This window comes from Rhinoderma darwinii, chromosome 3, assembly GCF_050947455.1.
Source record: "Rhinoderma darwinii isolate aRhiDar2 chromosome 3, aRhiDar2.hap1, whole genome shotgun sequence".
Classification (NCBI taxonomy): domain Eukaryota; kingdom Metazoa; phylum Chordata; class Amphibia; order Anura; family Rhinodermatidae; genus Rhinoderma; species Rhinoderma darwinii.
Genome location: NC_134689.1, coordinates 325,874,238 through 325,899,214, shown reverse-complemented (window position 1 = coordinate 325,899,214; position 24,977 = coordinate 325,874,238). Strand labels below are relative to the sequence as shown.

Below are 24,977 nucleotides of genomic sequence, written 5' to 3'. Positions count from 1 at the left end.
CACAGCTCTGCTACGCACAGATGCGCACATACACCCAGCTCTGCTACGCACACACACAGCTGTGCTGCGCAAAGGCACACACACAGCTTTGCTGCGTAAGAGCACACACACACAGCTCTGTTGCGCCAGGGCACACACACACAGATCTGCTGCACGAGGGCACACACAGCTCTGCTGCGCGAGAGCACAAACACATCACTACTGCGCGAGGGCACACACACAGCTTTGCTGCGAGAGAGCGCACACACACACAGCCTTGCTGCGCGAGGGCACACACAGCTCTGCTGCTTGAGGGCACATATACACACAGCTGTGCTGCGCGAGGTTACACACACACAGCTTTGCTGCGCGAGGGCACACACACAGCTTTGCTGCGCGAAGGCACACACACAGCTCTGCTGCGCGAGGGCACACACACACAGCTCTGCTGCGTGAGGGCACACACACACACATCTCTGCTGCGTGAGGGCACACACACACAGCTCTGCTGCGCGAGGGCACACACATAGCTCTGCTGCGCGAGGGCACGCACACAGCTCTGTTGCGCGAGGGCACGCACACAGCTCTGCTGCGCGAGGGCATACACACAGCTCTGCTGCGCGAGTGCACACACACAGCTCTGCTGCGCGAGGTTACACACACACAACTGTGCTGCATGAGTTTACACACACAGCTCTGCTGTGCGAGCGCACACACACGGCTCTGCTGTGCGAGCACACACACAGCTCTGCTGCGTGAGCGCACACACACAGCTCTGCTGTGCGTGCGCACACACACATCCCTGCTGCACGAGCGCACACACAGCTCTACTGCGTGAGCGTAGAAACAGCTCTGCTGCGCAAGCGCACACATACAGCACGAGGACACACACAGCTCTGCTGCACGATGGCACACACACACAGCTCTGCTGCGCGAGGTTACACACACACAGCTGTGCTGCGCGAGGGCACACACACAGCTCTGCTACGCACAGACGCGCGCACACACACACTGCTCTACTACGCACACAGACAGCTCTGCTGCCCGAGGGCACACACACAGCTCTGCTCCGCAAGTTTACATACACACAGCTGTGCTACGTGAGGGCATATTCACACAGCTGTGCTGCGCTAGGGTACACCCAGAACTCTGCTGCACGAGGGCACATACACACACAGCTCCACTGTGCGAGGTTACACACACACATCTGTTTTGTGCAAGGGCACAAACACAGCTCTACTATGCACAGACACGCACACACACCCAGCTCTGCTACGCACACACACAGCTTTGATGCGCGAGGGCACACACATACACAGCTCTGCTGCGCGAGGACACACACACACTCAGCTCTGCTGCCTGAGGTCTTACGCACACAGCTCTGCTGCGCACCTCTGCTGCTTTGCTGCGCTAAGGCACACACACAGCTCTGCTACGCGAGGGCACACACACACACAGCTCTGCTGCGCAAGCGCACACCCACTGCTATACTCTGTGAGCACACACACACAGCTCTGCTGCGCGAGCGCACACACAGCACTAGGCACGAGGGCACACACAGCTCTGCTGCGCGATGGCACACACAGCTCTGCTGCACAAGGACACACACAGCTCTGCTGCGCGAGGTTACACATACAGCTGTGCTGCGCGAGGGCACAAACAGCTCTGCTACGCGAGGGCACATAACCACAGCTCTCCTGCGCAAGCGCACACAAACCCTCTGCTGCGCAAGCGCACACACACAGCTATACTGCGCAAGAACACACACACAGCTCTGCTGTGTGAGCACACACACAGCTCTGCTGCACGAGGGAACACACAGCTCTGCTGCGCAAGGGCACACACACAGCTCTACTGCGCGAGGACACACACAGCTCTGCTGCGCAAGCGCACACAAACCCTCTACTGCACGAGCGCACACACACAGCCTGCTGCGCGATGGCACACAAACAGCTCTGCTACGTTAAAATGTGCTCACACACACAGCTCTGCTGCGCGAGGGCACACACACACAGCTCTGCTGCGCAAGGTTAAACACACACAGTTGTGATGTGCGAGGGCACACACACACAGCTCTGCTGCGCGAGGGCACACATACAGCTCTCCTGCGCGAGGTTACACACACACAACTGTACTGCACGAGTTTACACACACACAGCTCTGCTGTGCGAGCGCGCACACACACGGCTCTGCTGTACGAGCACACACAGAGCTCTGCTGCGTGAGCGCACATACAGCTTTGCTGTGCGTGCGCACACACACATCCCTACTGCGCAAGCGCACACATATAGCACTATTGCACAAGGGCACACACACAGCTCTGCTGTGTGAGGGCACATACCCACACACACAGCTCTGCTGCACGAGGGTACACACACAGCTCTGCTGCGCGAGATTACACACACACAGCTGTGCTGCGCGAGGGCACACACACAGCTCTGCTACATACAGACGCGCGCACACACACACTGCTCTACTACGCACACAGACAGCTCTGCTGCCCGAGGGCACACACACAGCTCTGCTCCGCAAGTTTACATACACACAGCTGTGCTACGTGAGGGCATACTCACACAGCTGTGCTGCGCTAGGGTACACCCAGAACTCTGCTGCGCGAGGGCACATACACACACAGCTCCTCTGTGCGAGGTTACACACACACATCTGTTTTGTGCAAGGGCACAAACACAGCTCTGCTATGCACAGGCACGCACACACACCCAGCTCTGCTACGCACACACATTATTTAAAGCACCTGCTCACTCGCCTTCATCTGCGTTTCTGACCTGGCTGTGTCCATTTGTAAGTATGGCCTTTTTCGGTGTTTTTGTATAAATGTCCTTGTTTTTATCTGTTTAGAGTTTGGAACTTCAAACATGGGCTCAAGAAGCAGCTTTTCCTTAAAGAAGAAAAAAAAAAAACCCCATCAATGGCAAACCCATTTACATTTAGGATTTCAAAAAATAACAAAATTATATTATATAAGGTAATGGCTGTCCAACTGGCAGGCCTCCGTCACCCAACAATACTAAGCTGCTGCATGGTATGATGTACGTTGCTCTACATTTTCCACAGAAGAAAATACAATAGCTCCAGCGATAGGAAAGAATGTGGACTTACCATGATTGAGCGGAGGCCTCTAGCACCAGTTTTTCGTTCAAGAGCCAGTCTAGCAATGGCCCGCAGAGCACCTTCAGTGACGTTTAATTCACACAGAAACACAATAAATGAGTACAATGTAGTCAGACAGCTGAAGAAAAAAAAACAAAAAACACCTCAACTTATATAAAAAGCTATTCAAATCAAACCTTATCCATGCTGAACAGAGCCTGGTATTGTGGCACAACAGCATTACGTGGCTCTGTGAGGATGCGTACAAGAGTCTGTTCATCAAGGCTGTGAAGGGGCACCACTACAGGTAGACGTCCCACGAACTCTGGGATCATGCCAAACTCAATGAGGTCCCTTGCTTCCACGTGACGCAGCAGCCGGTCCTTCTCTTCAATGTCTTGTACAGCGTTAGACTCCGCACTGGAATTTGCTAGATCTGCTGCTGCAGCAACTCGACGACCTTTCCCCATATTAGAGGCTATGCCAAATCCCAAATACTGAAGAGCAGAGGGAATACAAAATGAAAACATGAAAGAGAGGAATAAAATAATTAAAGTTTACCTTCTACAAAGCTATTAATAGCACATGCACATCTACTACTGGTCAGAGCTTTTACCAGTCAGTCCTCTGGTTTATGCACACTATATTACGCTACCTGCGTCGATACATGTTGTTTTGCATGCCGTCCGTGCACCATTACCTACACCTGGGTGATCGGACTACTTCATACGTTTTGAAACTATGCACATTATATTGATACCCAAATTCAGAGGTTTAGGATAATTTATATTATGTAGCTCAAGCAGCATGTTTTATATATAAATACTTGTAAATAAAGGGGTTGTCTGTCTAAGAAATTAGGGCTTATGTACGTCATATAGAGGGGAAACTCATGACGCATCTAAGGGGTTAAAGGGCCAAGATTGGAGTGCTCTCTAAATTTGGCTGTTGCAGTAGGATGTCGGCTGTATATTACATCTTCTGTGTCCATGCCACACACTTCAGGGTTAAATAGTCATTTACATGGATATGCTCTGGAAAATGAAGATTTCTTTGCTATCAGGAGCACAAAGGCCAGGGTGCATTAAAGAGGGGAGTAGGCCCATAAGGTGCAAGAAGTTATGAGAAGGAGTATTGTGGACCATATCGGCATTATATAGCACCCCCAACAATTTGATAAATGAAATACTCAAGTTCTTCCTAGAACAGTTCAAGTAAATACAAGTGCATATCTAAATCACCGTGTCAGGCAGGAGAGAGCCTAAAAATATCCAATGTATATGTGACACTTAAACATCTTAACTAGTAGAGGGCACAAACACAGGAAAGTAAGGGTATGTTCACACGGCCTATTTACGGACGTAATTCGGGCGTTTTTGCCCCGAATTACGTCTGAAAATAGCGCCTCAATAGCGCTGACAAACATCTGCCCATTGAAAGCAATGGGCAGACGTTTGTCTGTTCACACGAGGCGTATATTTACGCGCCGCTGTCAAATGACGGCGCGTAAATAGACGCCCGCGTAGAAGAAGTGACCTGTCACTTCTTTGGCCGTAATTGGAGCCGCTATTCATTGACTCCAATGAATAGCAGCGCTAATTACGGCCGTAATTGACGCGGCGTTCAAGCGCCTGCACATGCCGGTACGGCTGAAATTACGGGGATGTTTTCAGGCTGAAACATCCCCGTAATTTCAGCCGTTACGGACCCCCGCCGTGTGAACATACCCTAATCTGAACAGTCAGGGACTGCGTACACTTAGAACAGAGCTGCATATCTGCTGTTTATGTCGTCCTGTTGTGTGCAGAGGGAATCAGAAAGTAAAATGGGCCATTTTCAGGGGATATGTCAAACGTCTGATAGGTGGGGTCCCACCTAAACTATTAGTGGGTATGTCATGAATGTGCAAAATTGGGAAATCTTTTTAAGGATTTAAAATCAAACCTTTTCATTCTTCCTCCTACTGATGATCCTGTCCAGGCCATTGAAAGCTCCAGATGATACAAACAGGATGTTTGTCGTGTCAACTTGAACGGTTTCACTTGAGTTTTTCTCTGGGACATTAACAATAGTACCTTCAAGAAGCTTCAGCAAACCCTAAAAATGAGTTACCGCAGGTTTTTAGATTTATATATGATCAAGTCTACTGGCCGAAGAATAATAAGAATAATAGGAAGAATAATAATAGATGCACCAACACAGCAAAAATAAATACATTTCTATATGTCCTGGAAACAGTAATATTATATAAATATGACAAAGCTATACAGAACTATAGACTTCTACAGAGCAGGAGAAGTTAAAAAGTGTTTTATTTATTACCTACATGCACATAATCAAAAAAGGCTACAAATCAGCCATACCTGCTGCACGCCTTCTCCGCCCACATCCCTCAGCTGATGTATGCCAGGGACACTGCCAATCTTGTCAACTTCATCCAAGAATACAATGCCTGAAGTAAAATAAATTATTATCCTCTATTTAGATGCCATTTAAACGTAATTTTTTTTTTTTTTCACTGAGGCTTTGTACACATCTGCGTCAGAGGCTCTGTTGGAGGCCAAACTCACAATTTCCATCAGATTTCATAGGAAGAAAAGCAATGCACCACGAAGAAACCCGACATAAATCAATGGGGTCTGTCAGATGCAGGTGATATCCTCCATGCGACAGATCCGGCACTGCGTCACAGTTTACGTTTGTAACAGAAACCGCAATGAAATTGTGAATAGAGAAGAACACAGAGGAGCTGAGTACATGGAAAGTCAGATGAATTTATAAAATGAGAAGGACACTATACACAGAGAATATCCATAAATAAAATATATGGGATAGGTAGAGCTCCCCATCCAAGCGCTGCTCGGCTGTTAATGTAACTCCAATAGAACAGAATTAAGAGAGGCGCGAGCATGCGTTACCGCCTCCCCCTGGAATCGGTGGCCAGCGGCCACCTCACCAAGTGGAACGGGGACCAGGGAACCCCCGTTCACCACATTTGTGCGGGTCCAGAGCTTAACCCAGCACCTATCACACATTTATAGCATATGTGTAATGATGGGGATAGGGAAACAGACAAGTGAGCCCTAATCTACCCGCCACCCAGTTCCTGCCTACTTGCAACGACCCGCCCTAGGCGACGGGGTACAACTGGGCGACAGTCCCTACACTCATTAGGTGCACGACAGACAAACAGACAAGGGTACAAAGAAGCAAGGAAAATGGGGAAGTTGCCCACGGAACACCGTGAGCAACAAGCGAGGTGAACGAGCCGAGTCAAACCAGGAGATGAGCGAGGTACAAATACGCAGAGCAGAAGAGTGGTCAGAAAAGCCAAGGTCAATCACAAGCAGAGGATAAGTAGTTCTAGAAGCTGCAGCAGGGCCAGGAAACCAACAGAGAAGAATCACAAGCAAGGAGGAACAGGAAAGGCAGGTATAAATAGACAGAGGGCGGGAGCTAGCTCCGTCTGGCCAGGCTGTGATAGGCTCTCCCACTCCTAAGTCTGCCATCCTGAGTGGTGGAAGATGGAATCAATCTCACAGACATAGAAGCAGGTGCAGACTGATTACCTATGGGCGTTGACACAGAAGCTGTGCCTGGCAGATCCTTTACAGTACCCCCCCTTTTATGAGGGGCCACCGGACCCTTTCTAGGTGGACCTGGTTTATTGGGGAAAAGAAGGTGGAACCTCCTGACCAATACCCCAGCGTGAACATCCCGGGCGGGTACCCAAGTCCTCTCCTCAGGCCCGTATCCTCTCCAATGGACCAGGTACTGGAGGGAGCAATGGACCATTTTGCTGTCCACAATCTTGGCCACCTCGAATTCTACCCCCTCAGGGGTGAGAACAGGGACCGGAGGTTTCCTCGAGGGAGCCAAGGACGGGGAGCAGCGTTTAAGGAGGGAGGCATGAAACACGTCGTGTACTCGAAAAGATGGGGGCAACTCCAGTCGGAAGGAGACAGGATTGACCTTGTACGGCCCTATAAACCGGGGAGCAAACTTCTTGGACGGAACTTTAAGGCGCAAATTTTTTGACGATAGCCACACCAGATCCCCGACCATAAACAAGGGGTTAGCAGAACGTCTTCTATCTGCCTGAGTTTTTTGTATGCTCTGGGACGCCTCTAGGTTCTTCTGAACCTGGGCCCAGACTGTGCACAGTTCCCGATGAACGACCTCTACCTCGGGATTGTTGGAACTACCAGGTGAAACGGAGGAGAACCGTGGATTAAACCCAAAATTACAGAAAAAGGGGGGAGGAATAACGTAAAATGTCATTTATAGCGCATGGTGAACACGGAAAAAAAAAAAGACAAAAAACATTGTCAGAATTGTTTTTTATTTGTCACCTAGGTTGCCACAAAAAAATAAATAGAATAAAAAGCGATGAAAAAAAAATAAAAATCACATGTACCCTAAATTTGTACCAATGAAAACTACAGATTGTAACAACAAATAAGCCCTCACACAGCTCCGGTGGAGAAAAAATAAAAAAGTTCTGGCCCTCAGAATATAGCGACAGAAATTGCGCAGAGCGTTCCAAAATCGGATAAGATTGGGCACCATTTATCAGTGCGACACTGGCCACATATCTATGAATTATTTACTGCATAATTAAACCCTCTTATTATGCCCTGATGTACTCCGCACAGCCTACATATGCTCCAACATTATAAACTGAAATGCCACTAAAACCCCAAACAGAACTATTACCAAGCAAAATTTGCGCTCCAAAAGCCAAATGGCGCTCCTTTCGCTTCTGAGCCCGACAGCGTGCCCAAACACCAGCTTATGTCCACATATATGACATTTTATATCCGGGAGAACCAGCTCAACATTGTATGAGGTATTTGTCCTCAGTGGCACAAACTGGCTAATGGCAGATCAGTGGAAAATTTTAATTTTCTCTTTGCACTATCCGCTGCGCATTAACCCCTTCACGCACCACAACTTAATAGCATGTCGTGGTGCGGGGGTTTATATATGGAGCGGGCTCAGGCGCTGAGCCCACTCCATATGCTGCAGGTGTCAGCTGTGTATTACAGCTGACACCCAGGACTAACGGACAGGAACAGCGATTGCGCTGTTACAGGAGACTGTAAAATTGACATTATACTGCAATACATTAGTATTGCAGTGTATCGTACCAGAGATCTAATGACTAATAAAATGTGTAAAAAAAAATATTTATTATTAGTGAAAAAAAATATATAATATATTTAATATCCAAAAAAACAACGAAAACCCTTACACATTTTTCCTCTAAAGTAATGTAAAAAAAATAAAAAAATTGGTATCGCTGCATCTGTAAAAGTCCGAACTATTACAATATAACATTATTTAACTGGCACAGTGAACGCCATAAAAAAGAAAGAATCTAAAACGACAAAAACGCAGTTTACATTTTTTTTAAAATCAAAAATTTGTATGTACCAACTAAAACTTCAGCTCGTCCCGCAAAAAAGAAGCACTGACACAAATCAATCGAACCAAAAAAATAAATAAATAATGGCACTCGGAATGTGGTGAAACAAAACTATTTTTTTTTAACAAATAGTTTTTACTTTGTAAAAGTAGTAAAATATAAAACAAACAACGCACGGTGAAAGACGTAATAACGAAACCCAAAAAACAATTGAGGAATCACATTTTTTTCCAATTTCAGCCTGCAAAGATTTTTATTTTCCGTTTCCCAGTACATTAAATGGTACTTTAAATGGTGTCACTAGAAACTACAACTTCTCCCGCAAAAAAATAAGCCCTCACACCACCCTACTGACTGAAAAAAAATAAAAAATTATGGCTCTTGGAAAAACTAAAATGAAAAAGCAAAAAAATGGATCAGTCCTGAAAGGGTTAATAAATTTCTAATGAAAAAACATTTATGACCATGTGGGGTATTGCCGCACTTGGAAGAAATTGCTTTACAAATGTTGGGGTGCTTTTTCTCCTTTATCCTTTGTGAAAATGAAAAAATTCAAAATTTTGGTGGAAAAAATGTTGATTGATATTCATTTTCATGGCCTAATTCTAATAAATTCTGCAAAAGACCTGTGGGGTCTAAATTTACCTATCAATATATCACTATACCCCTAGATAGATTCCTTAAGGGTTGTAGTTTTCCAAATGGGGTCACTTTTGCGGGGTTTTCACTGTTTAGGTCCCTTCAGGGCGTTGCAAATGCGACATGGCACTGAAAACCATTCCAGCAAAATCTGTGCTCCAAAATCCAAACGGCACTCCTTCCCTTTGGAGCTCTGCCGTGGGTCCAAACAGCAGTTTATTACCACATATGGGGTATTGCCGCAATCGGGAGAAATAGCTTTACAAGTTTTGGGGTGTTTATTATTTATTCCTTTTATAAATGAAAACAAAATGTATATATTTTCAGAAAAAAAAAGTAGGATTTTCATTTTCACAGACAAACTCCAATAAATATAGCAAAAGACCTGTGGGGTCAAGATGCTAACTATACCCCTAGATAAATTCCTTGAGGTGTGTAGTTTCCAAAACAGTGTCACTTTTGGAGAATTTCCACTTGTTTGGTACAAGACCTCTTCAAACCTGACATGGTGCCTAAAATATAGTCTAAAAAAAGGAGGCCTCAAAAGCCACTAGGTGCTCCTTTGCTTTTGAGGCCTGTGTTTCAGTTCATTACCACACTAGGGCCACATGTGGGCTATTTCTAAAAACTGCAGAATCTGGGCAATAAATATTGAGTTGCGTTTCTCTGTTAAAACCTTCTGTGTTATAGAAATAAAAATGAATTCCAGCTAAATTTCGGCAAAAAACTTTTTAAAAAAAATTTAAATTTCCCTTCTACATTGCTTTAATTCCTGTGAAAAGCCTAAAGGGTGAAGAAACTTTCTGAATGCGCTTTTGAATACTTTGAGGGATGCAGTTTTTAAATGGGGTAACTTATGGGGTCTATCTAGTATATAGGGCCCTCAAAGCCACTTCAGAACTGAACTGGTCCTTGAAAAATAGCCTTTTTTAAAATTTCTTGAAAATGTAAAAAATTGCTGCTAAAGTTCTAAGCCTTGTAACGTCCTAGAAAAATAAAATAATTTCCCAAAAAAATATGCAAATATAAAGTAGACTTAATGGAATATGTGAAATATTAATACCACACAAAATAGTTACTGTTTTACAAGCAGATACATTTAAAATTAGAAAAATAATTATTATTTTTGCAAATTTTCTTTAAATTTTGGTGTTTTTCACAAATAAGCAATAAATTTATTGACCATATTTTTCCACTAACAAAGTACAATATGTCACGAAAAAACTATCTCAGAATCGCATGGATAGGCAAAAGCATTCCAGAGTTATTACCACATAAAATGACATGTCAGATTTGGTAAAATAGGTCTGGTCCTGAAGGCCAAAAGGAGCTTGGTCCTGAAAGTGTTAAGTATGCAGGCACTCGCAGGATGTGTTCAGATCATAGCGGAATAATACAGGTATGTAATCTCTCATTTAGAGAACCTATTTGGATTTACTATATAGTGCCTAAGGCCCCATGTACAAAACCGTAAAAACGCCCGTAATTACGGTCCCATAGACTTCTTTTGGCCACGGGTACCTTCCCGTTTGCGTACGGGAATGTGCTCGGGCCGTTTAAAAATATAGAACATGTCCTATTTCAGGCCATAATTACGGCCCATTGAAGTGTATGGGGCTCCCGTATTTACGGGTTGCTACGTGTGTGCACCCGTAATTACGGGAGCGTTGTTACGCATGGTAATGACTGTCCAGCGGTAGTCACTGTCCAGGGTGCTGAAAGAGTTAAGTAATCAGTGCTGGATATAGGGAAGGGGCTGCACTGATCGGAAGTAACTATTTCAGCACCCTGGACAGTAACTACCGCTGGACAATGAGCACCATGCGTGGCGCACACAATATAGATTTCTAATGTTTCCTTCAAAAACCTGCAACAAAAAAAAGTTCATACTTACCCAGAACTCCCTGCTTCTTCCTCCAGTCCAGCCTCCTGGGATAACGTTTCATCCCATGTGACCGCTGCAGCCAATCACAGGCTGCAGCAGTCACATGGACTGCCACGTCATCCAGGGAGGTCGGACTGGATGTCAAAAGAGGGACGCGTCACCAAGACAACGGCCAGGGTATGTGTGAACTTCTTTTTCTCTCTATCGCTGCGTTCCGCTGCAGAAACTCTGCCCCTTCTCTCTATCCAGCACTGATAGAGAGAAGAGACTGCCGATCAAAGCTGGACAGAGAGAAGAGGCTGGCGATCAGTGCTGGATAGAGAGAAGGGGCTGCAGTATCTCTCTCTATGTGTAAAGAAAAGCAGAGAAAATGTGTCCTGGAATACGGGTGACTACGGACCCGTATTTACGGGCACGGTCCGTAAATACGGGTGACAAAGGACTCGTATTTACACCAGTATTTACGGGAGTGGAAAAATATGGTCATGTGCATGGGGCCTTATGCAGTATAATACAGGGGGCACTTCCACTTCAGAGAAATGCAAAGGATGTATACAGAGCCATAAAGTTTAAAAGCAAAAATACATGTATGCCAGACAGCAAGAAGTTATAAACTAATTTTTCTATACTCTTTATAACATGTTTGTATTCTGCTGGTAATATCTTTCTTCCCTAACCACGCAGACTGGCAGCATTTGAAAAAAGTGGATAGGTAGGTGGGTACAGCCCATGGTCACCTGAAGGCTGCCTAATAAAAATAAATAAATTATAATAATATTGAGACAAAAATCAATTTATTTTTTAATTTTTATTTTATTTCAAATGTTTTTGTTAAGCTGAATAATTATTAATAATTAAATCCTTTAATCCTGGAAAATTCTGACTGTAATCTCCAGCCCGGCAGATGTTACATCAGGATATTCAATCTGGTGGTAATATTTCTAATGGAAATCATAGATCTTATGTTGTAAATGTTGATGTTAAAATGTTTTCCTTTGATGTTATAAGGTCTCCGATATCATGATCTTAATGATATTATAGGTCGCCTATTCTGATGTCTTGACGTTACAACAGAAGATGGCTCTAAGGAACCGTGATGGACGACGGCTCTCTGCATCTCTGCTTTTGTTGCTTCGGATCTTTCTCCTTAGACATTTTGGAATCCAACATCTTGTACTTATGAATGACTCCATGCTTGGCCAGGCCTCCTTCACATGACAACTGAAGGGCCTGCTGATGTTCTCCTCCTCAGTATATACAACCTCCTCCACTACATCCGCTTCCTCCTCATCCTCTTCCTCCTCTAGAATAGTCTCCAGATTTGCCCAAAAAGAGACTTTGCCAAACTTTGATGGCCGGAATGCCGGCTTAGCCTCCTCCACCATCTTTCTCCACATCTCATCTGGGAGCTCCTCCTCGTCGCCTTTCTTCATCCTGTTCAGAAATTCCAAATCTCTTTCCAACAGTACAAATCCTCACAAAGTCCAAATATCTCACCAACACTAAATGTCTCCACTGACAACTAAAACCCTCAAATAAGTGTCAGCTCTGCGGCTCCTTATATAATGTGAGTGATGTCACAAAGTGCGGGGGCGGAGCCGACTTTCACCACATTCCGTAACATCTTCCGCAGATGCGGCAGTTATTTAAAGGGCCATGCAGCCAATCTAATTCACTCTAGGAAAACTAGTCAGGAAGTTCTCCTCTGCTATATACAAAAGGCAACATCATCATTATCTGTATATAATGTGATGTTACATATGAGACGTAAAACACAAATCATTTATAACATATATATATGTACTGTGCCTATGAATCAGTGTAAAACTATTTATATTTGTAAACTACAATATTTTTTTATCTCTTTCAGATCATCGATAAAGAATTATCAAGTACTTACCGTGTTTTACCTGGATCTACGTTCCTGGTGTGTAAAATGATGTCCCTTAGTATGCTTTATCTTGTAAACAATATCAGATGCGCTTTTAAAAAAAATATATATTCTGCAATTATTGGCTACAAAGATTTGTTTGATAAACAAATTCTTTGAACCTTTATGTCTAATTTTGAGATCGATGGGCTATTGTTTTTTGACAGTATACACACAATGCGTTTGAATAGCGTTTTTTCTGTACCAGTTCCCTTCTAAAGAAATACTAACTCTTTTTTATCTCTTTATAAAGAAACACTAACACTAAGGCCCCATGCACACGACCGTATTTTTGTCCACCTGTAAATGCTGGCGTAAATACGAGTCCTTGGTCACACGTTTTTGGCTGCAAAATTGCACTGCACTAATCGGCAGCCCCCCTCTCTCCCAGTGCAGGATAGAGAGAAGGGACAGCCCTTTCCGGAATAAAAGTAAAAGAAATTCATACTTACCCGGCCGTTGTCATGGTGACGCGTCCCTCTCTTGACATCCAGTCCGACCTCCCTGGATGACGCGGAAGTCCATGTGACGGATGCAGCCAGTGATTGGCCTGTGATTGGCTGCAGCGGTCACATGGGCTGTAACGTCATCCCAGGAGGCCGGACTGGAGGAAGAAGAAGGGAGTTCTGGGTAAGTATGAACGTCTTTTTTTTTTTACAGCTTTATCTATATTGTAATCGGTAGCAATTGTCCAGGGTGCTGAAACAGTTCCTGCCAATCGTTTAACTCCTCTTTCAGCACCCTGGACAGTCACTATTTACTGACGTCGCCTAGCAATGCTCCCGTAATTACGGGTGCACACACGTAGTCACCCGTAATTACGAGAGCCCCATATACTTCTATGGGCTGCCCGTGCCGTAATTACGGCCTGAAATAGGACATGTTCTATCTTTTACAACGGCACGGGCACCTTCCCGTAAGCATACGGGTTGGTACCCGTGGCCAATAGAAGTCTATGGGCCCGTAATTACGGGAGTTTTTACGGTCGTGTGCATGGGGCCTAACTAATTAGATGATTATCCTCTTCATATATAAACTATTATAATTATACAATCATACTTGGGCTATTGAGTTTGTCATAGTACACTCCGTCCGAGTTAAAGTTTACTTTACCAAAATGGCCACTGTTGGCCTCAAAATCCTTACACGCATGCGCTGAATAGCACTTTACATTTTATATAGTTAGTTATTTAGGCTGTCTCATATTCCAAATTTGATCATCTAGGAAGCTATCAATAATTTTGTATAGCTGTAACTAGGTAGTAATATTCTATTACGTCTGCGCTGTTCAATACAATATAGCTATTACAAATCGTGATTCCTGCACAAAGATGGCCACCGTCGGCATCAAAGCTGTCATGTGCATGCGCGGAATAGCGCTCCAGCTCCATTGATATATGTCATAGATAAGCGCCGCTCACTCTTTAAGGCGCCGGAAATGCGCTCCGGTACATGGACCCAAGGTAAACACATGGCCAATGTTTTTAACCCCTTAGTGACCACCAATACGCCTTTTCACGTTGGTCACTAAGGGGCCTTAGGCTAGGCTGACGCCTTTTCACGTGAGCCTAGTCTAAGTCCTGCACGGGTGTCCCGTGCAGGCAGGAGCCGGGGCTCTGCTGTCTGGTGACAGCTGGGCTCCTGCTCCAACACCCGCGATCGAAGTTTACTTCGATCGCGGCCGTTTAACCTGTGAAATGCCGCCGTCAATAGCGACCGCGGCATTTAACTTGTTTACAGAGGGAGTGAGCTCCCCGTCACCCATTGGCGGCCCGCAAATGCAATCGCGGGTCTCCGATGGGGTGTCATGGCAGCCGGGTGCTTGATAAAAGCCCCCATATCTGCCCTGGACCTATGCCTATTATGACGCGCCGGAGGCACGTCCTAATAGATTGCCTGGCAGATTTACACTGACAGGCAATAATGCACTGGTATATGAAGTATACCAAAGCATTATAGCAACGATCTGAAGATCACACAGTAAAGTACCCTAGTGGGACTAATGAAATAAATAATAAATGTGAAATAAAGATTAATAGTAAAAATGACAGTAAAAAAATAAATCAAACCATTTTTTTTCCATAAAAAGTGGTTTTACTTAGTAAAAGTGTAAAAAATAAATAAAAGTACACATATATGGTATCGCCGCGACCGTAATGACTCCATTAATAAAGTTAATATGTAATTTAAACCGCAAGGTGAACACCGTAAAAAAACCCGCAAAAAACAATGGCGAAATTTAAAAAAAAATTCCATTGCCCCCCAAAAAAGTCATAATAAAAATGAATCAATAAGTTCCATACACCCCAAAACAGTACCAATCAAAACTACGTCTCGTCCCGCAGAAAACAAGCAAAAAAAAACACTACATTGATGGAAAAATAAAAAAGTTACGGCTCTTGGAAAGCAACGATGCAAAAACAAATCATTTTAGTTCAAAAGTGTTTTTATTGTGCAAAAGTCGTAAAACATAAAATATCTCTACATATGTGGGATCGCCGTAATCATACCGACCCATAGAATAAAGGTAACATGTTATTTACGCCGCACAGTGAACGGCGTCAATTTAAAAATGCATAGAACAATGGTGGAATTTCAGGTTTTTTTTATAATCCCCCCAAAAAAAGTTAATAAAAAAATTATATATACCCTAAAATGGTGCTATTAAAAAGTACAACTAATCCCGCAAAAAAAAACAAGTCCTCATACAGCTATGTAGACGAAAAAATAAAAAAGTTATAGCTCTTTGAATGCGTCTATAGAAAAACGAATAAAATAGCTTGGTCACTAGGGCCTAAAATGGGCTGGTCACTAAGGGGTTAATTTACTATGTATTGTTTACACCTGTGAACATTTATTGTTATGTACACTAATCAGCACTTATATTGTTATGTACATGGTGATCTCTATTGTTGTGACGATTACTATGTGCCTTTTGTCACGTGTTTTCATACTTACATATATTATCAGAAATATTATGACTGTACTTTAGTCTATTTTTAAATCTTATGTTAATCACTGGTTAATGAGATCAATTGTCTGGTCTCCATATATTGCACATGTTTTTACACTGACTGTATGCTTGAAAAAGGCTCCATGCAAAGAGCCGAAACGTCGCACAAGGGCTAATAAAAAGGCCATTTTTTCACTATCAATTGGAGTGCTGCCTCTTATTGGACTATATATATATATATATATATGTAGATATATGTCTCAATACAGAAGCAATTTATAAGTAAATAACACTGTATAAAACTGGGATGGAGGGAATAGGCAGGCAGGCACACAGGTCAATACAGTACATGGCTACCTGCTTACAGTACAAGGCTACCTGCTTACAGTACATGGCTACCTACTTACAGTACATTGGTTGTGTGTCGCACAGGGCGCCGGCCGCCATGCTGTAAGGGGGGCGCCAGTGGGTACAAGCAGAAGAGAGGAGAAATGTTCCTTCCGCTGCACTGCTGCGTGAAGTGAGCGCTGATTGGACGAGCAGCAGCAGGTGCTTCTGTCTGCTCCACCAATCGGCACAGCCTGTACTGCAGTGTCACACACACTCAGCACCTCACCAGCTCCTTCCTGCTGTGCTGCTGCCCCAGTGAAGACTCCTCCACGGAGCTCCAGAGTCAGGTAAGAAGTGCAGCAGCTTTAGCTTAATCTATGTCTATTTATGTGCAGTGTGAGAGAGGAGGAAAGAGGGGGCTTTATGTGATGTGTAACAGGATGTTTTTTTTTTTTTCAAAGATCGATTTTGTGGGGGAGGGGAGACTAGGTTAGAGGTACTCTGAGTGTGTATTTTTTACAGATCGATTTTGAGGGTGAGGGGACATTGCCCTAAATGCTATAGGAGTGTGGGGGGATTCTTTATACATGTATTTTGTGGGGAGGGGGACTTCTGTATAGTTTATTTAGTGGTGTAGGAGCTTATTATGAATCATGGGGGAGGGGAACTTAGCGTTCTGTATGGGGAGAAAGGATTCTTTAGGGTATGGCCACACGGAGCGGCCCTCACACTGTCGCAACACGGCCAACAATCGCGCTGGCACTATGTAGGAGCGGCTGTCCAATACCTTGTTAAGAGGTTTTTGCGGTTACATTAGCACTGCCGCTCCATTCATTCTCTACTGGAGCGCCGGAGATAGCCGAGTGCAGTGTTCGGCTTTTTCCGGCGCTCCCATAGAGAATGAATAGGGGGTAAGTTGTTGTAATTTGCAAAATCGTCCGGCCATAAAGGGTGTATTAATTCATGGCCGCACGTTAACGCGGGTAAACCGTCCCGTTATCTGAAAAATCGTGCGGCCATGAATTATTACACCCTTTATGGACGCACGATTTTGCAAATTACAACAGCTTACCCCCTATCCATTCACTATGGGAGCGCCGGAAAAAGCAGAACACTGCACTCGGCTATCTCCGGCCTTCCCATAGAGAATGAATGGAGCGGCAGTGCGCATGAGCGTGTAACCAGAATACGTGCGCCCATTAACAGGCTGTTTGACAGCCGCACTGAACATGGTGCCGGCGTGGTTGTTAGCTGCGTTGCGACCGTGTCAGGGCCACTCCGTGTGGCCTTACCCTTAGGCTGGATTCACACGAGCGTGTGCCTTTTGCGCACGCAAAAAACGCCGTGTTTTGCCTGCGCAAAATGTATTTGACAGCTGCGTGTGTCAGCCCCGTATGATGCGCGGCTGTGTGCTTTTTGCGCAGCCGCCATCATTATGACACTCCATTTGGATGTTTGGAAACAGAAAAGCACGTGGTGCATTTCTGTTTTCATTCATCCTTTTGACAGCTGTTGCGCGAATCACGCAGTTCGCATTGAAGTGCTTCTGTGTGGCATGCGTGGTTTTCACGCACCCATTGACTTTAATTGGTGCGTGATGCGCAAAAAACGCTCCAAGAACGGACATGTCGTGACTTTTACGCAGCGGACTCACGCTGAGTAAAAATCACGCACATGTCTGCACGGCCCCATAGACTAATATAGGTCCGTGCAACGCGCATGAAAATCACGCGCGTTGCACGGACGTAATTCCCGTTCGTCTGAATAAGCCATTAGAGATAATATTTGTGGGGGAGATTATAAGGGTAGGAACACACAGGGTGGATACGTAAAACCACACAGTGTATACGTCCTGAGAACCGCAGGGAATTTTACCTGAAAAACAGCACCAAATTTTGGTGTCGTTTTTTGGGCGGAAAGACTGCAGAAATAAATTTTAAAAAAAGCTAATACTCCCGGCCGTAGTCCCTCTCTCTCTCTGAGCGTAGGCTGGCCTCCTGCGATGACGCTGTAGTCCATGTGACCACTGCAGCCTTTGATTGGCTGCAGCTGTCACATGGGATGCATCGTCATCCCTGGAGGTCGGGCTACGTTCAGTACAGAGTACGCATCGCTATGACTATGGCCGGGTGTACTACCCTTTTATTTTCTCATTAGAGATTAACGATAAGCAAAGTTTTTATCATTGATCTTCTCCTTTGTTAACACTGACCAAATATCATTATAATTGGTCAGAAACTGGCGAATCATGATGATAATTGGCTAAACGAAATAGGCCTTTAATGGGGGTATATTCAGGCTTAGTGCCTAGGTGTAAAGGATCTGCCAGGCACTACGTCTGTGGATACTCCCAGGATTAATCAGTCGACACCTGAGGCCAGACCTCTTAGACTGACACCGGCTCCCACCAATCAGGGTGGCGTCACTTCCTGGAGGGGGCCAGACACCAGGTAACGGTCCTTACTGACCACAAGAATCTGGTTTTCCTAGAATCTGCCCGGAGGCTTAATCCTAGACAAGCTCGATGGGCGCTATTCTTTACCAGATTTAACTTCTTGGTTACCTATAGGGCTGGGTCCAAAAATATTAAGGCTGATGCACTATCACGTAGTTTCATGGCCAATCCTCCTTCTGAGAAGGATCCTGCTTGTATTTTACCCCCTGGTATAATCGTTTCTGCCACTGATTCTGATTTAGCCTCTGACATTGCGGCTGATCAAGGTTCAGCTCCCGGGAACCTCCCTGGGGACAAGCTGTTTGTCCCCCTGCAATACCGGCTAAGGGTACTCAGGGAAAACCATGACTCCGCACTATCTGGTCATCCTGGCATCTTGGGTACCAAACACCTCATTACCAGAAACTATTGGTGGCCTGGGTTGCCTAAAGACGTTAGGGCTTACGTCGCCGCTTGTGAGGTTTGTGCTAGGTCCAAGACCCCTAGGTCCCGACCTGCGGGCTTACTGCGTTCTTTGCCCATTCCCCAGAGACCTTGGACCCATATCTCCATGGATTTTATCACCGATTTGCCTCCATCTCAGGGCAAGTCGGTGGTGTGGGTGGTAGTAGACCGCTTCAGCAAGATGTGCCACTTTGTGCCCCTTAAGAAACTACCTAACGCCAAGACGTTAGCTTTGTTTGTTAAACACATTTTGCGTCTCCATGGGGCCCCAGTCAATATCGTTTCTGACAGAGGGGTACAATTTGTTTCCTTATTTTGGAGAGCTTTTTGTAAAAAGTTGGAGATTGATCTGTCCTTCTCCTCCGCCTTCCATCCCGAAACTAATGGCCAAACGGAAAGGACTAATCAATCCCTGGAACAATATTTAAGGTGTTTCATCTCTGACTGTCAATTTGATTGGGTCTCATTCCTTCCCCTCGCCGAATTTTCCCTGAATAACCGGGTCAGTAACTCGTCAGGGGTCTCCCAGTTTTTCTGTAATTTCGGGTTTAATCCAAGGTTCTCCTCCGTTTCTCCTGGTTGTTCCAATAATCCCGAGGTAGAGGACGTTAATCGGGAACTGTGCACAGTCTGGGCCCAGGTTCAGAAGAACCTAGAGGCGTCCCAGAGCGTACAAAAGATTCAGGCTGATAGAAGACGTTCTGCTAACCCCCGGTTTGTCGTCGGGGATCTGGTGTGGTTGTCGTCTAGGAACTTGCGCCTTAAGGTCCCGTCCAGGAAGTTTGCTCCCCGATTTATTGGGCCTTATAAGGTCATTGAAGTCCTCAACCCTGTATCCTTCCGTCTGGAGCTGCCTCCATCCTTTCGCATACACGACGTCTTTCATGCCTCCCTCCTTAAACGCTGCTCCCCGTCCTGGTCCCCCTCGAGGAAACCTCCTGTTCCCGTTCTCACCCCTAAGGGGGTGGAATTCGAGGTGGCCAAGATTGTGGACAGTAGGATGATCCAGGGCTCCCTCCAGTACCTGGTCCATTGGAGAGGATACGGGCCGGAGGAGAGGACTTGTGTACCTGCTCGAGATGTTCACGCTGGGGTATTGGTCAGGAGGTTCCACCTTCTCTTCCCCACTAAACCGGGTCCTCTTAGTAAGGGTCCGGTGGCCCCTTATAAAAGGGGGAGTACTGTAAAGGATCTGCCAGGCACTACGTCTGTGGATACTCCCAGGATTAATCAGTCGACACCTGAGGCCAGACCTCTTAGACTGACACCGGCTCCCACCAATCAGGGTGGCAGGCTCAGGAGTGGGAGAGCCTATCGCGGCCTGGTCAGTCGGAGTTAGCTCCGCCCCCTGTCCATTTATACCTGCCGTTTTCTCTTCCTCATTGCTTGTTATTCTTCTTGGATTCCTGGCCCCACTGCTGCCTTGCTCCAGCCTGCTTCTGCCGTGCTTCTGCCTTGCTTCAGTTCCCGCTTATCCTGCTTCGCTCTGCCCCTGGCTTGCTTCCTGCTCTGTGCTCTGCTACATCCGGATCCTGACTGGCTCGTTCACCACTCCGTTTCCTCACGGTGTTCCGTGGGCTACTGCCCCTTCCCTTGCTTGTTCCCTGTTTGTATCCCCTTGCACTTAGTCAGCGTAGGGACCGCCGCCAAGTTGTACCCCGTCGCCTAGGGCGGGTCGTTGCAAGTAGGCAGGGACAGGGCGGTGGGTAGATTAGGGCTCACTTGTTCCCTTCACCTCCTTCCTGCCATAACACTAGGGCAGCGTGAGTTGTAAATACGGCCCTGCTAAAGACGCAGATACTATTCTACACTATAGCGGAGCAGGGAGGTATCTCCCTGCTCTGCGATCTACTAGGCTGGTGGTTCTCAGCATGAGGTTCCCATGAGAACCCTCCAGGGGTGCCGCGACACTCCTCTGGACAACTGCCACGGACGTGCTTTCTCTCCTCCTCCTCATAGCGCAAAGTGGATGTGAGGAGGAGGAGGAGATTTTTTTGCAGAACCCCTGTAGATAGCACCCCCTGACTAAATGGACAGAGACGTCAGGGGCTTCTCCTGAAGTGGAATCCCCGGTCACAGCGTCGGCAACGCTGAGGACAGGGATTCCGCTTCAGGAGTTAGTTGCCCCTGATGTCACTGTTCACATATGGACAGAGACATCAAGCACTCCGTCAAGGAGCGGAATCCCCAGCCACAGGGAGCTACAGTGGCGCTATCTACAGGAAGGGAGTGCTACCTACATGGGGGCTGTGTGGCACTACCTACAAGGGTGTGTGTGGCACTACAAGGGATCTGTGTGGCACTACCTACAAGGGGGCTATGCGGCAAGATGGGGATTTGTGGCACTACTTACTAGGGATGCACAATGCATCGAAACTTCGATACTGTGCATCCCCAAATGGTTCAAGCCACACAGCTATAGTAATACATGATGAATGAGAGCGGGGCTGTGTAATACAGCCATTGCCCCGCTCCTGAGTCCTGACAAGAGCGCGCCGCGAGGATGATGCGATGCGGCCAGCGCTGCACTAATGAGCGGCGGCACTGAAAACAACATGGTGGCCGCACTGCAAAACACCCCCATGTTCTGTCTTCGGTGTCTGCGCCGCCGCTCATTAGTGCAGCGCCAGCCGCATTACCTCATGCTGACCGCGCACGCACTTCTGTCAGGAGCGGGGCAATGACTGTATTACACAGTCGCAGCCCCGCTCTATAATGGCGGAGATCAGAGAAACCGCTCATCTCCGCCGCTATTCTCCTGAATGCTGCGATCAAAGCTGACTGCAGCATTCATTGGAAAGTGAGGAGGGGGAATTACCCTTGGATCGCGTCACGGAATTCCTGTGACGCGATTGAGGGCCATACCATATATGGGCAGACAGCCCAGGGTCCATTGAAGGACCCCAGGGCCGTCTTACCATATTTCCTGTTGTTAGGGCATACTTAGGTATGTCCTAACAACTGCCTGTGTACTATACATACACGGGCTAATGTACTGGCATATATCTGATACAGTGAAGGAAATAAGTATTTGATCCCTTGCTGATTTTGTAAGTTTGCACACTGTCAAAGACATGAACAGTCTAGAATTTTTAGGCTAGGTTAATTTTACCAGTGAGAGATAGATTATATAATTTAAAAAAAAGAAAATCACATAGTCAAAATTATATATATTTATTTGCATTGTGCACAGAGAAATAAGTATTTGATCCCCTACCAACCATTAAGAGTTCAGCCTCCACCAGACCAGTTACACGCTCCAAATCAACTTGGTGCGTGCATTAAAGACAGCTGTCTTACATGGTCACCTGTATAAAAGACTCCTGTCCACAGACTCAATTAATCAGTCTGACTCTAACCTCTACAACATGGGCAAGACCAAAGAGCTTTCTAAGGATGTCAGGGACAAGATCATAGACCTGCACAAGGCTGGAATGGGCTACAAAACCATAAGTAAGACGCTGGGTGAGAAGGATACAACTGAAAATGGAAGACATACAAAATGACTGTCAATCGACATCGATCTGGGGTTCCATGCAAAATCCCACCTCGTGGGGTATCCTTGATCCTGAGGAAGGTGAGAGCTCAGCCGAAAACTACACGGGGGAACTTGTTAATGATCTCAAGGCAACTGGGACCACAGTCACCAAGAAAACCATTGGTAACACATTACGCCGTAATGGATTAAAATCCTGCAGTGCCCGCAAGGTTCCCCTGCTCAAGAAGGCACATGTACAGGCCCGTCTGAAGTTTGCAAATGAACATCTGGATGATTCTGAGAGTGATTGGGAGAAGGTGCTGTGGTCAGATGAGACTAAAATTGAGCTCTTTGGCATTAACTCAACTCGCCGTGTTTGGAGGAAGAGAAATGCTGCCTATGACCCAAAGAACACCGTCCCCACTGTCAAGCATGGAGGTGGAAACATTATGTTTTGGGGGTGTTTCTCTGCTAAGGGCACAGGACTACTTTACCGCATCAATGGGAGAATGGATGGAGCCATGTACCGTCAAATCCTGAGTGACAACCTCCTTCCCTCCACCAGGACATTAAAAATGTCTCGTGGCTGGGTCTTCCAGCACGACAATGACCCGAAACATACAGCCAAGGCAACAAAGGAGTGGCTCAAAAAGAAGCACATTAAGGTCATGGAGTGGCCTTGCCAGTCTCCAGACCTTAATCCCATCGAAAACTTATGGAGGGAGCTGAAGATCCGAGTTGCCAAGGGACAGCCTCGAAATCTTAATGATTTACAGATGATCTGCAAAGAGGAGTGGGCCAAAATTCCATCTAACATGTGTGCAAACCTCATCATCAACTACAAAAAACGTCTGACTGCTGTGCTTGCCAACAAGGGTTTTGCCACCAAGTATTAAGTCTTGTTTGCCAAAGGGATCAAATACTTATTTCTCTGTGCACAATGCAAATAAATATATATAATTTTGACTATGTGATTTTCTGTTTTTTTTTAATATAATCTATCTCTCACTGGTAAAATTAACCTAGCCTAAAAATTCTAGACTGTTCATGTCTTTGACAGTGGGCAAACTTACAAAATCAGCAAGGGATCAAATACTTATTTCCTTCACTGTATATGCCAGTATATTAAAGTTTAAAAATAAAGTAAAAACATAAAGTAATGTTAAATTTAAAAAAATACACATTCACCTTTTTTACAATAAGCATTAAAATAAGTCTCAGTACATAAAATATACACATTCAGTATTCGCGCGGCTGTAATAATCTGCACAACAATTTTTTTGCGTCATCTATGATGTGTACGCTGTAAAAAAAAACAAAAAAAAAACTTCTTTCACTTATTAATGTGAGGCCCGAGGTGTGATGAATTTAACCTCCATGTGCTTCACACATTAACCCATTATGACTGAGAAACATGATGGGGTTAATTACTATTAATTTGAGGCACATGGAGGTTAAATTCAGCATTACACCTCGCGCCTCACATCAGAAAATGGAAGACTTTTTATTACTGTTGGCAAAGTATTGTTTTGGTATTGAAATTGCAATACTACACAAAGTATCGGCATCGAAGGGGGCTGTGTGGCACGACCTACAAGGGGGCTGTGTGGCACGACCTACAAGGGGGCTGTGTGGCACGACCTACAATGGGCTGTGTGGTACTATCTACAGGGGGCATCTGTGAGTGGCGGGCTGATGGTCATTTTAGTGTGAGTGGGGGGCTGATGGTCATTTTACTGTGAGTGGGGGGCTGATGGTAGTTTTACTGTGAGTGGGGGGCTAATGGTCGTTTTACTGTGAGTGGACGGGCTGATGGTCATTTTAGGGTATGTTCACACGGCAGCGTCAATTACGGCTGAAATTACGGAGCTGTTTTCAGGAGAAAACGGCTCCGGAATTGCAGACGTAATGGCATGGGCAGGCGTCTTTCGCTGCGTCCATTACGGACGTAATTGGAGCTGTTTTTCTATAGAGTCAAGGGAAAACAGCTCCAATTACGTCTCAAGAAGTGACAGGCTTTTCTTTGACGCGGGCGTCTTTTGACAGCGGCGCGTAAAAAAAATTACAGTCGGCACAGAATATCGTAAGACCCATTCAAATGAATGGGCAGATGTTTGCAGACGCTTTTGAGACGCATTTTCGGACGTAATTCGGGGCTAAAACGCCCGAATTACGTCCATAAATAGTGTGTGTGAACCCAGCCTTACTGTGAGTGGAGGGGCTGATGGTCATTTTACTGTGAGTGGAGGGGCTGATAGTCATTTTACTGTGAGTCCCCCACAAGTGGTTTCCACCTCTGACCTCCAATTGAAATTAATAGTAGGAAGAAAATAGCTGTGGCGCTC

The 24,977-nt window shown here is 45.6% G+C and overlaps 1 protein-coding gene and 1 long non-coding RNA gene across 2 annotated transcripts in view; one reads left to right on the top strand and one right to left on the bottom strand.

The window, feature by feature from the left end:
- Nucleotides 1–2,600: 2,600 nt before the first annotated feature.
- On the bottom strand, nt 2,601–12,475 carry LOC142750471 (ATP-dependent clpX-like chaperone, mitochondrial). Its single transcript, XM_075859474.1, has 6 exons — nt 12,220–12,475; nt 5,454–5,542; nt 5,035–5,187; nt 3,288–3,587; nt 3,100–3,170; nt 2,601–2,878 (listed from the first exon to the last, which is right to left on the bottom strand). Exons 1-6 carry the CDS (start codon nt 12,473–12,475, stop codon nt 2,827–2,829), a joined length of 921 nt encoding a protein of 306 aa, XP_075715589.1. The 3' UTR covers nt 2,601–2,826.
- A 4,044-nt stretch (nt 12,476–16,519) lies between these two features.
- LOC142748170 (uncharacterized) overlaps nt 16,520–24,977 on the top strand; it is a 61,486-nt gene continuing 53,028 nt past the window's right edge. Inside the window, exon 1 of the long non-coding RNA XR_012882168.1 lies at nt 16,520–16,602. This is a non-coding gene — a long non-coding RNA (uncharacterized LOC142748170). The remainder of the gene's footprint in view (nt 16,603–24,977) is intronic.

What these genes read in the sequence shown, in the direction of transcription:
- LOC142750471 (XM_075859474.1), bottom strand. Translation starts at nt 12,475, where the DNA reads ATGAAGAAAGGCGACGAGGAGGAGCTCCCAGATGAGATGTGGAGAAAG. An exon ending in GTAGGAGGAAGAATGAAAAG is followed by an intron (nt 3,588 to 5,034) that starts GTTTGATTTTAA and finishes TCTGCTCTTCAG; the next exon opens with TATTTGGGATTTGGCATAGC. An exon ending in GAGGCCTCCGCTCAATCATG is followed by an intron (nt 2,879 to 3,099) that starts GTAAGTCCACAT and finishes TTCTTCTTTAAG; the next exon opens with GAAAAGCTGCTTCTTGAGCC.